The sequence below is a fragment of the Metopolophium dirhodum genome, chromosome 5 (genome assembly GCF_019925205.1).
Source record: "Metopolophium dirhodum isolate CAU chromosome 5, ASM1992520v1, whole genome shotgun sequence".
Classification (NCBI taxonomy): domain Eukaryota; kingdom Metazoa; phylum Arthropoda; class Insecta; order Hemiptera; family Aphididae; genus Metopolophium; species Metopolophium dirhodum.
This window is the reverse complement of record NC_083564.1, coordinates 37,436,275-37,451,922: the sequence shown is the minus strand read 5'-3', so window position 1 is coordinate 37,451,922 and position 15,648 is coordinate 37,436,275. Positions and strand designations below refer to the sequence as shown.

The following is a 15,648-nucleotide window of genomic DNA, read 5'->3' as shown; positions in this document are numbered from 1 at the left end:
GTTCCGCGTCAGCCGTAACTGTTCAAATTCTCTCCACAATGAGTGGCGTTTGATAGATGACATGACGATGGAGCTCCTGTTCCCTCGGCGAACGACGGGCAATATCTGCCTGAAGTCGCCAGCTAACAGTATTGGTTTACCACCAAACGGTAGTGCCGATCCCATGATGTCCTTGAGCAAACGATCGACCACCGTGAATTGTAGGCCCGGGGACATGGGCGCTTCGTCCCAGACAATCAGCGAAGCTTCACGTATCCTTTGCGCCCGCAAAGACTGCATGGTGATGCTCGAAGTAGATTGTTCGGTCAGCGTTCCCAATGGCAATCCGAAAGTCGAGTGTACCATCATGCCGCCCTCCATGAGGGATGCAGCGATCCCAGTGTATGCCACGCTCAACACCGTTTGTTGTCTATTACGAAGCGACGATATTAGGCATCCGTATAGAGTCGTTTTTCCCGTGCCTCCTGGCCCGTCGACGTAGAACATTTTCTGGACGTTGCGGTTGTCGTCAACGGCCGCCATCACTCGATCGTACACCGTTCGCTGTTCGTCGTTCAAGTCGCGCAATCGTTGTTGCCAAGCAACAACCGCGTCTATTGCACCGAACATTTGGTCGTCTTGATCCGGTTCCAGTAGATCGTCGTCTGGATTGGGTAGACCGTAGTCGTTGAGTGATTTTCCGCGTGCACGAAGTAGGTCTCCAATTGCTTTGAGACATGCCGCCCTCGCGCGGCCGACGTTTTGGAAGCGCTGATTGAAGTCTTCCATCATGTTAACTTCGAACCGCCGGTACAGGTCCGCAGGGTCCGCGGGATGGCAAAACAATAGTATAGTGACGTATAGATAACGCAGTTGAGTGGCTGTGTCCAACGGCGATGATTCTGTCAAGCACGCCCGCCACGCTTCGTCGTCTTCCAACAATCCCAACGCAACAGCTGCGGCCGCGTATGTGGCATGTACGACCCCGTTTACCGTCTTCAAGTCTCGGAAAGACCGCGGGCCTCTTCTGTTTAAGAGTAGCAGTCGTAGATGAAAACGGTCTCTATCTAGTGGGTTGACGACGTACATCCGAGCTAACGTCTCGCGAGGTGCCTGTCTACGCCGCAGTCTCCACTCTTTTGACGATGCTTGCCAAGTGTAATGTATCGGTATCTCGTGGTACAGATACTGTCGCGCATCAACGTTTCTCTCGTTGAGCGCGAAGAACGCCGTGAGTTTTGTTTGAGGTAGGGCGTGGTTTTGTACCCCCTGTAGTTCTTGTCCACGCGCAAAGTACACGTTGTGGTAGTTTTCTAGGTGCACCGGAAGTCTAACTACCGTGTGACTGATGTCGTGTAGTTTATACGCAAACAACCTCCAAATGGCTTCTGGTGGGCTAACGTACCTCGAATTTATGTAACTGAAAACAACATTTATGTATGTATGTAAATATTTAGAACAGTTGTTAAAAAAAAAATCAATAGTTATTTAAAATTTCATTTTTACATATATGTATATAAAATATTGTCATGAGTAAAATGTTGTAATACTATTGTCTGTGATGTATGTATAATAAATGTAACTATGCCTGAGTATAGTGTAACACTATTGTAATTGCAATGCTAATAAAGGAGAATACGATATATGTTGGTTTTGTTGATCTGGTTGAATATAACAATATATTAATATTTCTTCAATTTGAATTTAGAACATAAAAAAAAGAAATTGAAATAAAAGGATTGTGGTTACACACCACCTATAGTTTAACACAAGTGTAGTTAAGGTTTACAAAAAGAGGTTATAGTTGTACATATTAAAATTTTTTTAAATATTTTTTTTTGCATTTTAATTATATTCTATGTACATAACTTAAGACATTAAGACTTAGTCTAATGAGTGTTAAATGGCTTTAAAAAATCTAATTTATTTATTTAATTTATTACAAATGTTAATAATATGATGTAATTAATTTCTTAATAATATATTCTTAGTGTTAAGTTATTGTAGTGTGAACAGAGAAATGCTTGTCAAATGAAACAAATGAATAACATTTATATGAAATTTCTAATTTACAAAATACCGGTTTTAATAATTTATATTATGCTGAACGGCTTTCCTAAAATGTCTTTAGTATTGAAATGAGATGGAGATGATTGAGTATTATATGTAGTTTTGCGCATTGAAATAATGAAAAATAATTTAAAATGAATACAGTTATTGATTGAGGAGTAAATATTATTATATGAATGATGATTGTGATATACAGTTGTCAACTGGCCATGCTGATACTACTGTAGTGACTATCAAATAATAGATATCATGCACTATGTGGGCAGTTGTTTTAAGCTAATACTCTAAACAATTTTTTTTAAACATAATATCAAGTTATATCCAACAACTCTAAATTAATGAACACCAGTAGTTTGTACTCTCCTGTTCTATGCTGTGTTTGTGTACAATAATTGAAGTTTACATAAGTTGCAAGTACAATGTACGTTAGGTTAGGAAGTCACAGTGAGGCCAGGACATCAAAAAACTTTACAAATGCAATAGTTGAAAGAATAAAATGTGTTAACTTTTAGAAAAATGAATTTTGATGACATACCTGTCTATTTCATTTCCGTTCCATACTTCCATGGTCGCAGCATCGTGCCCTTTATATACGTATTTATACAAATACTGAACACTCTTCACAGTAGAGCATACCTCTACGTTAATGTGTGCATCATATTTTGCTAACAGGTACGGATTGTAAGGCACGACAAACTCGTTGCTGACCTCTTGATTTCTGACCCTGGCCACAGGTCCGTTGTTTGGCCGGCGGTACTTCGGGTAACCGCCGTCGGAAATGTATACAGTCTCTTCGCTGAATTCTTTTGGAAACTTTTTCGAACAACTGTTGTCCACCATACATGGGCTGTTTGGGTTTAGCGTGCCACACGGCCCGTGGATCATGTGTCTCGTCACACAATCGAATAGACGCGGATCAATCACCGGGTCTGGTAAAAAGGCGCACACTACATTGTCAACATCGTCAGCGGTTAGCAACTTGCTACCCTCACTCAGAATGATCAGTATGTGGGCGTGCGGCAGTCCTCGTTTCTGAAACTCGACAGTATAAACATATGCATCGACATTACCAAATATATTGTTCACCGTTATGTCGCGCATCAGCTGCTTGAGTTTCGCGTTGAACACTCTGGACACCAGGTCCGGTCTGTCGCTTGCCGTGGCCCATCTCGGTAGGTTCTGTGTGATCTCCGGCCAGGTAGGATTACACGTAAACGTAATAAAAAGATTAGGCTTTCCACACTTACACACAATGCCCATAGCGTCATGATAACACTGTTTCATGAAACGGGGACCGCCTGTGAACGACGATGGCAAAATCATCCTACGACCGACACCCGCCATGGGTGCGTCGAGTTGGAGCTGTTGGTTGATGTGATCCACAAGTCCCTGATACGATTCGGCAAAAAGCTCAGCTTGATGCCATCTAATGTACTGTAAGTTGTTCGCTTCCATTCGAACGTAATGATCACCCACAAACTGTTGCAACAGAAATCGACCATTATGTAATAAACTCATAGTATCGTTGATTGTGTCGTTGTTGCCATTGTAACGAATAGCAAGACGATAGCAAGTATACTCCCTGATACTGTTCCGATTGCGAACAGGGGTACGGCGAGGGCCCTCTTGTAGCAAGCGTTGATGCCAACCGAGCTCTCCTCGTGGAAAGAGTAGGGGATACAGCATTGGATCCGCGTTTGAAGAGCCGGCTGGTATGGTCTGTAGCCGACGATGTTGTGGGTCAATCGGATTCCGGTCATGAATGACCAGATCGACGTTTGTTGGCGGTTGACCGTCATCACCGACAAACACTACTGCGACTTCGTTAACCGTTTCAGGCGGTGGGTTGTATCGTCTCCTGTCCACATTTCCGTCGGCGACAAAATGCATTCTCACTCTCCTTGGAAGCAACTGAGGATCTCTGCCGGGAGCGTTTTCTGCAGCCCACACTTCTCGCATTGTTCTGTAACAAAGTAACACGGTTTTATGATTTATTTTACAAAATTGAAATTGATTAATCCTTGTGTAGGTACATGTTTATAGCGCATATATTGGTGTACTGTTGATGTTCTCAGAAGTGTCAACAACAGAGTTCTATTTAATTGATGCTCACACATAATGTCAACAAAGAGTGATGTGTTGGTGTAAAAAAATGAAAAAGAGTAGCATAATGCAAAATGTATTACAATGTAGAATACAAAGTGTTTTGTTTAAATACATTGAGTTGAAGTGTATTTAAGTACATAAGAAACACAAACAAAAGTAATCCGTAGAATTCATTAACTCTAACTCTAGGCACGTGTGTTTGTGTTCAATTGAAATGAAATGAGAAATATTCAAGTAGAAGTTGAGTTTTGTACATAGGAGTAGTGTACGCACATAATGCACAAAAAAAAATAAAAAAAAATAATGTATAGACATTATTAGCTGTAAGCATAGGTATTATAAATGAAATAGAAAAAAACCAATATCTAATCAGAGACAGCAGTAACGCAATTGAAATAAGTTATACATCATGTAAAGTGTAGTGTCTATGGTAAGTATATGAAGTATAAAGTAAGTGTGGCATGAGCGAGTAAGTTAATTGTAAGTTAGTGATTAGTTAAAAATGAGTTGTGACAATGCAAATAGTGTAGTGTATAACACCAACGTTTTGTCATACATTGAAGCTTAATGACGCTAGTATATGTAATTGCTGACCAACAATTATTGGGATAGAGAACCAGCACTTGACATCAATCAGAAACTTATGTAGCATAGAATATATTAAAAAGCAGTGTATGTAAAGAATTTTGCGTGTACCTACCAAGTATATCAATACTTTTAAGATAAATAAATCTGTATCCGTAACTGAATATGAACAAAATAAAATAAACTTTTAATTTGTGACTGAACATTGTTAATATATTTAGGAAATAATGTGTTGTGATTGCGAATAAGAATTTATCTCTTTCTAGTTACTTATTAAAGTAAGTATTTGTAACTAATTGAAAATGTATGAATGCAAACAAAGTAAAAAATGTATAAATGAATAGTTTAAGTAGGCAGGTAAATCTACACTGTTGTAAGGTTAATCAAATAGTGTAATTAATTATAACAATTGGTAATTGGAATAATGACATGCGTACTTGCTAGCCGATTTTGAGAAACTAAATGTCAATGTGAACATGATTTGTCTATAGTGAGTGTAATGCAAATCTGAATTGTTCAGTAAAATTAATTAAATATATTACTCAAAAGCCTGTGCGAATGGATTGATGTCCCGTAACAGCCCGTCTAAGTCTTCGAGTACACTTGGCAATAGACGGTGTGCGGCAGGCAGTAATTGCTGCTGGTCCCTACGAATCCGGTTTGCCTCGCCGGATTCAACGAAATACAACTGGCAGAATCTGCGTTGGATAGGATCGTTCCCGATCAAGTCATTACTTATTGTCCAATATCCCTGCCCTTGAACAGTGAACACATTCGGTCCCCGACCTGGCAAGCGCCGTGTGTTGAGGTCGGTGGAGAAAGCAGCAAATGCCAAAGTGTTGTTATACCGGCGGATGTTATTTCGGTAGTGTCTACCTTCTACCGAATCTTCAACCAACAACCTCTGTAGTAAATGTGGTGCAGGTGTCAACACACGCGGTCCTGAAACGGCCATCAGACCGTTATTGCAGCATGTAGAAAAATGATTCGGGCTTGTTTCCTCGCACTTAAAGTGGCGGGCCCTACAATACTGGCATACGTAATTCAACATGCCTATGTTGTGTGGTTCCGGTAGTGGGTGCTGAACGCCAGCCGGACGGTCTAGCAACAGTCTAGCGACAACTGGGGCCATTTGTTCAACCTGAAATTTAAGAGACATAGTTGTATTTAGTTTTTTCCTTAATGAACATTAAATTAATAATTAATAATATTAAACAAAATATTTACTGGCCTCTTCAATGTCGTATAGTGGTGAAAGGTCGAAAACACCAACAAAGTTATCATCATCTGATACCACTTCGACTTGAGCTGGTACTTGTTCGTCTCCGTTAATGAGAACTTCAACGATTTCAACGTTGTTGTCGTCCATCGCGACTTCCACTACCTCAATGTTGTCATTGACCATCATGACTTCAACTACCTCAATGTTCTCTTCCAACAAAACTTCATCCATCTGAACTTGTATACCGGCATCGACGTTTTCCACATGATCTTCTCGTTCTCTGTATGGTCCGATTACCTATAGAACCATAGGCGGTCAATTTAAATGTTTTTAAAAACAAAATAATAAAATCATAATAACGGTTTATTCTAAAGTAAACCAAATATACAATACTGTGTTTATTGTGAAACAATAACATGGCAACAATATTTTATATTACATATTTGTTTCCAATGCACAATATAATAATAGTTATTAATTTTGTAGTCTGTAGAATGTACCAAACCATAAATAATACTAAGCATTAGGCGTAACAACAAAAAAAAGAGAATTGTTGAATAACATAAGGTTTATGGTGACAAATAATTGTTGTTGTGTCATATAAAACTGTGTTATAAGTATATTAAATGTTTTTAAAAACAAAATAATAAAATCATAATAACGGTTTATTCTAGAGTAAACCAAATATACAATACTGTGTTTATTGTGAAACAATAACATGGCAACAATATTTTATATTACATATTTGTTTCCAATGCACAATATAATAATAGTTATTAATTTTGTAGTCTGTAGAATGTACCAAACCATAAATAATACTAAGCATTAGGCGTAACAACAAAAAAAAGAGAATTGTTGAATAACATAAGGTTTATGGTGACAAATAATTGTTGTTGTGTCATATAAAACTGTGTTATAAGTATATTAAATGTTTTTAAAAACAAAATAATAAAATCATAATAACGGTTTATTCTAGAGTAAACCAAATATACAATACTGTGTTTATTGTGAAACAATAACATGGCAACAATATTTTATATTACATATTTGTTTCCAATGCACAATATAATAATAGTTATTAATTTTGTAGTCTGTAGAATGTACCAAACCATAAATAATACTAAGCATTAGGCATAACAACAAAAAAAAGAGAATTGTTGAATAACATAAGGTTTATGGTGACAAATAATTGTTGTTGTGTCATATAAAACTGTGTTATAAGTATATTGTTTAATATGTTTAATATGTTTTAATATAATAACTGTTGTGTTTAGTTTTATGTAATATATTTAAAATGATGTGTAAGTTAAGTCAACTAAGTAAACAAATTTTATTAAATTATGAGCACAGTGGATTGACTATTGTAGTAGTTAAGTATGGTTATAGTAATTACAATATATGACGTCACATGGTATTTTTAAGTGAAAAAAGTCATCTGAATAACATTAATACATTTATAATATAGTAACATTTATAATAATGTAATGTATTTTGTTATATTGTTATGTAGGTATACTCTTTTAATCAAAAAATTACATATTTTGGTAGTAAGTATATAGGCGTACATTTTATTTATAAATGAGTTACATAAGTTACATCAGAAACATGTGGGTAAAAAACAATATAGTAGTATGAAATAAAATATTGTAGAGGTCAATAGATCATCCTGCTGTAGTGTAAGCCTATTTTTTATTGTTTATCCATCACAAAGTGTATTTATTGCTGTACAGCCAGGTGGATAGGTATGTCACATTTGTTGTAATGCAGTGTTAATATGTTGGGTTTGAAATGAATGAGTTGTGATACTTGGAGATTTATGTACGATATATGATATGCACTCACCAAAGATGGGATTGCTGTGTGCCTCAGACGGCGGCGTTGTGCCTCTCCTTCTATGTAGTCATGACCAGGGATAAAATGCCTCGAACACAACTTTGAGCTTAGGTTTACAGGAAAACCTTGGTTCACCACGAATTCCACCCACTGAAGACGACGCACATCAGTTGGAATTCTAAGGATGAATGTGATGTATAACATGTTATGTTATATTATTGTTATATGTTGGTTGACATTGTAAATACCTGTGCATTGAAACGTCGTTGTCACCATCCATGTTTCCACATATGACACATAGTTTCACCATCGTGAATAGCCTGGATGATATGGAATAATATAATAAAAACATTGTTATAGAAAAATATAATAATATTACTAATGAAATACTTGAATACTAAATCACAAATACGAAAAACAAATCATCTCGGTCGTTGTAATCGAATATTCGAATATTATTATGATGATATCAGTATGTTATCAGTGGTGATATATGCATCTTGGGTAGTTTAGTGTTATTTTTAGAATACTATAAAATTAATATTGTTAATAGTATTAAAAAAATGAAAAAACGATATACCGAGCTCGTATAATGTTAGAGCCACGAAACAATGTAGAATGAATGGGTAGGTACGCAATGTTAATTTGCGTTTACCTAAGACACAAACGGCTTCATCGGAACGGCTAACGGGCCAACGTGGACCACAGTGTCAGTCACCAGTGAGTCCCAGTACGAATGTGGATATAAAAAACTTTAAAAACGAAACGCGCCATGGTAAAAATTATATGTACAATGTTTGCAGTGTGTACAGAAGTAGCCATTAACGATACGCGCTGCCAAACGCGCGGATAGGTAATAATGCTAATATTATTATGTCTATCAAAATTGTACTTACCGGTATCAAAAATCGCCTGATCCAAAAACAAAAACCCGGAATAAGGAAAGCACTTGTTAGGAGTCTAGAAATATTAAAATGTGCAAAAGAATCACCAAGCTTTCTGTGCATATACAACCTTCTCGTTCGAACGTTGGCAGTAGCCTGATGTTGGATAACACGGTACGGTTCCGCAAAGCTTAGTTATCCTCTCCATTCCACTGCCGAGCGATAAGTTTTAACTAATGAAGGTCCAAAGGGCATTTAATGTTACGGACAGACGGTAATAAAAGATACAAACTATTTTTATATGGAAATTTTGAAAAATGTACAATTATACTTCCTAATAAAATAAATAACATATAGATACGTAATATTATATTAAACAATACAATACAATACAATACATATAAACATGTACCTGTAATGTATATATAATTATATCAAAAAAAAAAATGCAAAAACCTGCATGTTTAAGTGTTAAGGAAGTCAGTCATCACCGTCTAAGACGAAACCAAAATGAGCAATCCGTCTACGGCGGTTTGAATGGTAGGTATGTGCCGTCGCATGTCCGGTACTTTTTCTTATGTAAAAAGTGTAAAGTCGAAAACCGTGTTGAAGTGTCTAGAAAGTCAGTCATATCAAGTCAAAATCTATTAACTTTAAAGTTCGTCAGCTAGGTAGGCTATCCGACTTAGTCGGATAGCGAACAATGTGCTGCAGAAAATCAGTCTAGTATGTATAGCCGCTGTAAGTGAAGAGAAAAAATAGTATTTTCCAAAAACCCAATCACACAACATTCGAAATAACTTACGAAAAATAAAGACAATTTAAAGAAAATAATATGAGTTAAATTCCTAATAATTTAAATAACATATAGGTACATAATATATAATATACAGTCATATAATGTAAAATTAACATGTATATTATTATATTATTTATGAAAATAAATATAAAGTGAAAAAAAATGTAAAAAAGTCAATCTTCGGGCGGCCGTGCATTAGAATACACGGTACAGTCTTGCCGCCCGAATTGAGCTACGACGGTTTCGAACCCGGACCTACCTATCATCCTATGTTTGGGGAACCTACGCCTAACCTATCGAGCCACAGTTTGTGATGCATACCTCGGTTAAAACTTCAACAATTAAGCTGTGTGTCTACGGAGCGACGTAAACCAATATATTCGATATACATCGATGTAATCGTATATAATTTCATGTATCATAATTCTACACACTGTTTAAACTTTAATTGTATTTTATTCACTTATCTGACCGTTATTATGTATGCTTGAATAATACATTTATTTGTGTTTAATAATACATGTAATTGTGTTTACGTTAAGCAATATACCAGCTACGTTATTAAGGACCAAATAATACGTCTACAATCACATAATGCAATATTTATTGAATCAAAAACAAAACAAAAAAAACAGTATATATTTATTGTGCACTTGTGCGTTGGAATGAAGACTGACTGACATTTCGTGAACGCGAATTTTTAAGTGTACAAACCGCATATTCACGGGGTTCAAAAGAAATAAACTTAACAAATAGAGCACAAACGGCAATTGAAAAGACGAAACGAAAAGCGATAATAACGACCTACGCTGGCGATATCGCGTACAAACCACGCGGCTTTTAAACGAAACGAACTATATGTGAAAATGTCTAAAAGTCGAAAAACAGCGTAAAAAGCGTAACGTTTAAAAACCGACCGCCGCCGCCGCTGCGAAGGTACGCGATTGGTCGCGCTATAGGGAATCGACGGGATCGGTCCGGCGGACTGGGGAAACGGAGCGGTGTTTAATTTTTTCCACCATGAGATCCTCCATGAATTCCCTATAGATCAGCTGTTTTTCTTGCGATTTTATAGAATAAGATATATTGTCTCGAATATCGAGCAATCGGTTCAATATTATATTATATAGTAGGTGGGCGCCTACATCCCTCACATATGTATTATACGGATGCTAATTATCATTTATATTTATTTTATGTTGTGTGGTGTATATCATTTTAATACAGTCCATTTTTTTAGATTGAAAACTCTCCGAAGTTGTTAATTATTTATTATTATTAATAACCTATATCTGTAGGCGAGTACCTAATTATTACAATACACGACACATCAAAGAACTACTTCAGAAAATTCCAAAACTTCATTATTTTTTCCCTACTAAAATTGTAGGAAGTGTAAGTATTTATTTTTACATAAATTACATTTTTTAAATCATATATAAGCTAATATAAATATTTACATTGGTTATAGCCTGAATTGGTCTCCACAGAAGTATATTCTCAATCTCAAACGTGTTTTCCAACTGATATTTTTAAAATTGAAATACCGTTGAATACAGCCGATGATACAAAAGTTACTGAAATTATTACGCAGCCACAAAGTCTACAGGCATAAATATAAAATAATATACTTCATAAAATATATTTCTAAATACGGATAGTCAGATGTTTTTAAATAGTCATATTAAATTATTGTATCATTATTTTATCATATTATATTATATACATCTATCCCGTTAAATTGTATTAAATTAGGGATTATAACCTACCTATATAATTAGTATTCTTTTTAGAGCTAGACGTTAGTTATGGTTAGGAACCGAGTAAGAAAAACCAAAAATGGTAGTTTTAGTGACAAACAAATCGAAGAAGCAGTTAATTTAGTGATAAATTAAAATTATTCCATTAGAGATGCTACTAAATTAAAAAACCTTAAGTTTCAAACTGTACACTGGATATTTCTATTATTATAATTAATATCTCAACCCGATGTTTTATTGTGCACAATCGGTGGGGTACATCGGTGGTGAGACAAATTGTTATCTTTTAAAAAACTATCAATAATAAATTGAATTCAAAAAATCGGGTAAGTGTATGTTCCTTTGCTGTACAGTTGGTTAAAAATGGGTCGATGTACAATGGATTGTATTAAACTTGAATTCAATGATATAATATCATTATTTTATAAGAAAAACCATTCTGAGTGGAGACGGTTTGTCAGTCAGGATATTTTATATTGGTTTTATTCATTATAGATTGTAAGTTGAATTAATTATATAATATTATTATTTTTTATCGTTTCTATTGTGATACACAACTCGTTACACAGTTACAACAGTAATACAGTTATCTTCAAGTTGAAGGGATTACATATACCTACATGATTTACGGTAAATCAAATTTTAAGGAAATTATACATTTCTGATACCACTGTGGTAGATATTTTCGGGTACTTTTTAAAAGTATTGTAAGGTATTGTCTACAATTAAAGCAAATAAACGCCTCCAATTATAAAATTAAAATCGTTTTGATTCGAGAAAAAAAAGTTAATATTATGAAATTGTAAGAACTTGTTATATGAGAAATTCGTGTTTTAAATAATTATAATATAATTACTTACTAGTACATTCAATGTTTCCGCTTTTTTTAGGTATTTCTAATATTGAAGTACCTAAATTAAAAATATTTAATTTACTTATAGGTAGGATACCAATTATTTAAACTTATTTTGTATTAATACGGTAGGTACCTACCTACACAATATTAATTTTTTAACTTCCTTATACCTTTCAATTGTTTTATATAACTTTTGAAAAATCAATTAGTACGATTGTTTAGAGAAAATTATCATTATTTTTCAGTTGTTAAAATTATTGGTCTGTGGTAAACTCTCCCGATTGAATAACAAGCTCACTTGTTTTTTTTAACTAGTGAACTGTCTCGATGGTCAATACTAAACTGGCCCAGGTTAACATGATGTTTACCTGAAGGAAATATGTAAATAATAAGCCACTCCAGATTAACCTTATGTTAACGTGAAGGAAGTGGGGCAAAATGACAAATTAAAATTATTATCGATAGGTAATAACTATAATAACCCACGGTTCCCTACTATTTGGATAGTATAAGATACTTAGATTTACCAAATAATATTTAAACTTAATAACATAGGTAAAGTTTGGTCATGACTTCAGACTTGTTTATATTATACTTTTTACATATACTTTATGTACATAATAGTACAAAGTATCCGTGTTCTGCAATTTAATTTTTAACCCGACTCACAGTGGTCGAAACGTAATCTAGTATATTAATTAGTGATAAAATTATGATTATGATAAATTTAGATATTTATAACCTTGCTGAATTCCCAGATAAGCGTATACAATATATAAAATTGAGGGTGTAATGTCATTATTGAGTTCACTTTATGTGCCACGTGGTCCTAAGTACACACGTTTTAGATTTGATATTTTTTCTTTCGATATACATTATGGATACTATGGAACAAGGTAAGTACATTTTTAGAAGTTTTAAAAATGTATAAATATTTTTTTTTTATTTATGAAATTCAAAAATTTCCGATTTTTCAATATTTTTTTAATTTAAAAGGGTAGTTTTAAAAATTTATTCATTTTTACAATTTGACAATACACACAAATTATAGTTTAACTGAAGCGCTACACGGGTCAAAAAAAAAAATTGCGTCTATTTGCGTTCGTGCTTAAAATGTATTCTTTTCTAGGGACTAGTAATGGAGAGAGTGGTCTAATGAATTTGAAATTTTGCGGTCTCTTTGAATTGTTGCGGAAAAAAGGACCATTAAATCCTATTAATGTTGAATCCAGGCTTTATTTATATGAGTTTCTTAATAAGTAATGCAACGTAAAGGATTAGGTCAGGATATATTTTCTGTTTCATTGAATTTTCATTCTGTTTCTGCTCAAGAATGTCGAAATAAGGACTTTAAAAATTATCGAGAACATCATACACGATTAAACACAAATAAAGATCTGTTGCATAATATACTTCTGATATCATCTGACCCAGTAATATCAAGTCACGGAAAAATTAAAACAAAAACTAAATCCGAATTTTCAAATGAAGCCAGGATGTTATTAAAAATCATTGATTTAAATTTAAGCGGTACAAACTATTATGAATTTGAATCTAATAATTGATTAAATAACACTTAGTAATATAACTTTATCGTTATAATTAATTATTGTAATTAGAAAATATGTTTTTTTGAAGTATTATACCGGCTGAAAACTAATAAAATTTTCCTTAATTTGAATATATGTATATTTTTTTATTAAATAAAAAAATAAGGAAATAAAATGTTTTGGCAATGAATAGAGATGGTTAGAAAAATGGTTGTGAGACATCTCATGAGCAGGATTGTCCAAGTAGTCGGATAAACCCCACAAAAAAAAAAATGAAAAAAAAAAAATTAATTATAAAAGGACAAATTATTCAAAATTTTCATTGACCTCTGTATACAGAATTGTGAAAAAAACCGCATTAAAAAATATTGATTTTTTTCGGAGACATTAATTTAGGCAAGCTAGATTATGCTTCCAACCACTGTGCGATTGTACAAAGTGTCCTGCACGTTATGCATTTTAAGCAATTCACCATACTAGGTGACCGTTTAACAAAGGGGGTATGTTACGCAAGTTTTTTAAAATTATGTCACAACAAATTTTAGACTACAAAGACAAAAAATATAGGTACCTTAGTTTATTTTTTTATATTATTGGTTCATTTAATTATAAAAATTAAATTAAAATGTTAATTTAATTTAAAAATAATTTAAATTATTATTATTTTTATTATTTACTATTATTTAAATAATTTACTTTTTTTAATGAAATTCAAATGTATGTTAAATTTAAAAATTTTAATTCGTTCATATTATTATAAACATTAAATAATAATATATAAACGAAGTTATTACTGACACAAGAGAATTCACATATACTTTTCAAGGTAGTGCTGAAGTAGACCCGTTGGAGTTTACAATCGTTCAAATTATCATTATGAAGTTTTGTATTATAAATATAAATATTATCTAAGAATATCCTTAATGAAAATCCCTATTACATATTTTGATTTGGAGGTATGATTTATATTTTATTTTTGTAATGTAGAAAATAAATTCGATGGACATTATGCATTGATAATGTCAAATATAATTAAGTAAATACCACCCTGAATAAGCAAATTATAAAAATAGATTTTTAAACATAATTTGCTAGTTCAAATTTTGGGAATTGTGTGAAATTAAAATGGGGGGGAGGGGTCTAAAGTTACCGAAAAAGCTAAATTTTTCAGTAGTATCAACCAATTTGTTTTGATTTGCAAAGATTTTTAAATTCATTTACGACTAATATGTGTTGGTTTTTATTACGAATCACTTATAATTAAAACTCTATTAACATAATTTATTAAGCCCCACTAAATGAATTCAAGGAAATGTTTAATCAGAAAAATGCGTTCTAACATTGTTGTATAAAAAGTAGGTATAAATTCTTATGTAACCTAAATGATTACATATTATCCAAGGAAAGTTCTTAAGAGATATTCTGAATTGAATCTGTACTATAAATTACTAAGATGCTGAATAACATTAACCTTAACATTTATAGCAATAAAATACTCAATAATATTATGTACCTTTCTCAGTTCTTTGTCAGAAACAATAATTTTAACAATTACATGTGTATCATTATAGTAGTATATACATATAGTCAGGGCTTTAAACCGTTATTAATTTAATCGGTTACCGCGTTAGTGGTAACTGAAAAATTGTTAGATACCGTTTACCGGTTTTATACCGGTCCTGTTGATAGCGGTAACCAATTACCGGTACTATATTCAAAATTACAGGTTACCGTTAAGTAATAACCACTTCCAAAAAATGTCGATTACCTGCAACTGATTAAATACCGGTTTTCTAAAAAAAAAATTGTAATACACCATTGTACCCGTATACTTAATACAATATTCGTGTTGTTATAGGAATCAAGAAATTTTTAGATTTCCCAGTACAATATATATGATGAGGGAGACCGGGACTATCGACTATCGAGTACATCATTACCAACCAACGATATTTTATGTTATAGGTAGGTAGGAAATAGAAATGTAGAATACCAATTATTTGA

The 15,648-nt window shown here is 33.4% G+C and overlaps 1 protein-coding gene across 1 annotated transcript; it reads right to left on the bottom strand.

Moving 5' to 3' along the window:
• Nucleotides 1–8: 8 nt before the first annotated feature.
• Nucleotides 9–8,105, bottom strand: LOC132945724 (uncharacterized). The gene is made up of 7 exons (XM_061015479.1): nucleotides 8,044–8,105; nucleotides 7,805–7,973; nucleotides 5,972–6,259; nucleotides 5,283–5,881; nucleotides 2,585–4,012; nucleotides 149–1,399; nucleotides 9–105 (listed from the first exon to the last, which is right to left on the bottom strand). The coding sequence occupies exons 1-7, from the start codon at nucleotides 8,103–8,105 to the stop codon at nucleotides 9–11; spliced, it is 3,894 nt and encodes a 1,297-aa protein (XP_060871462.1).
• Between the last annotated feature and the right edge of the window lie 7,543 nt (nucleotides 8,106–15,648).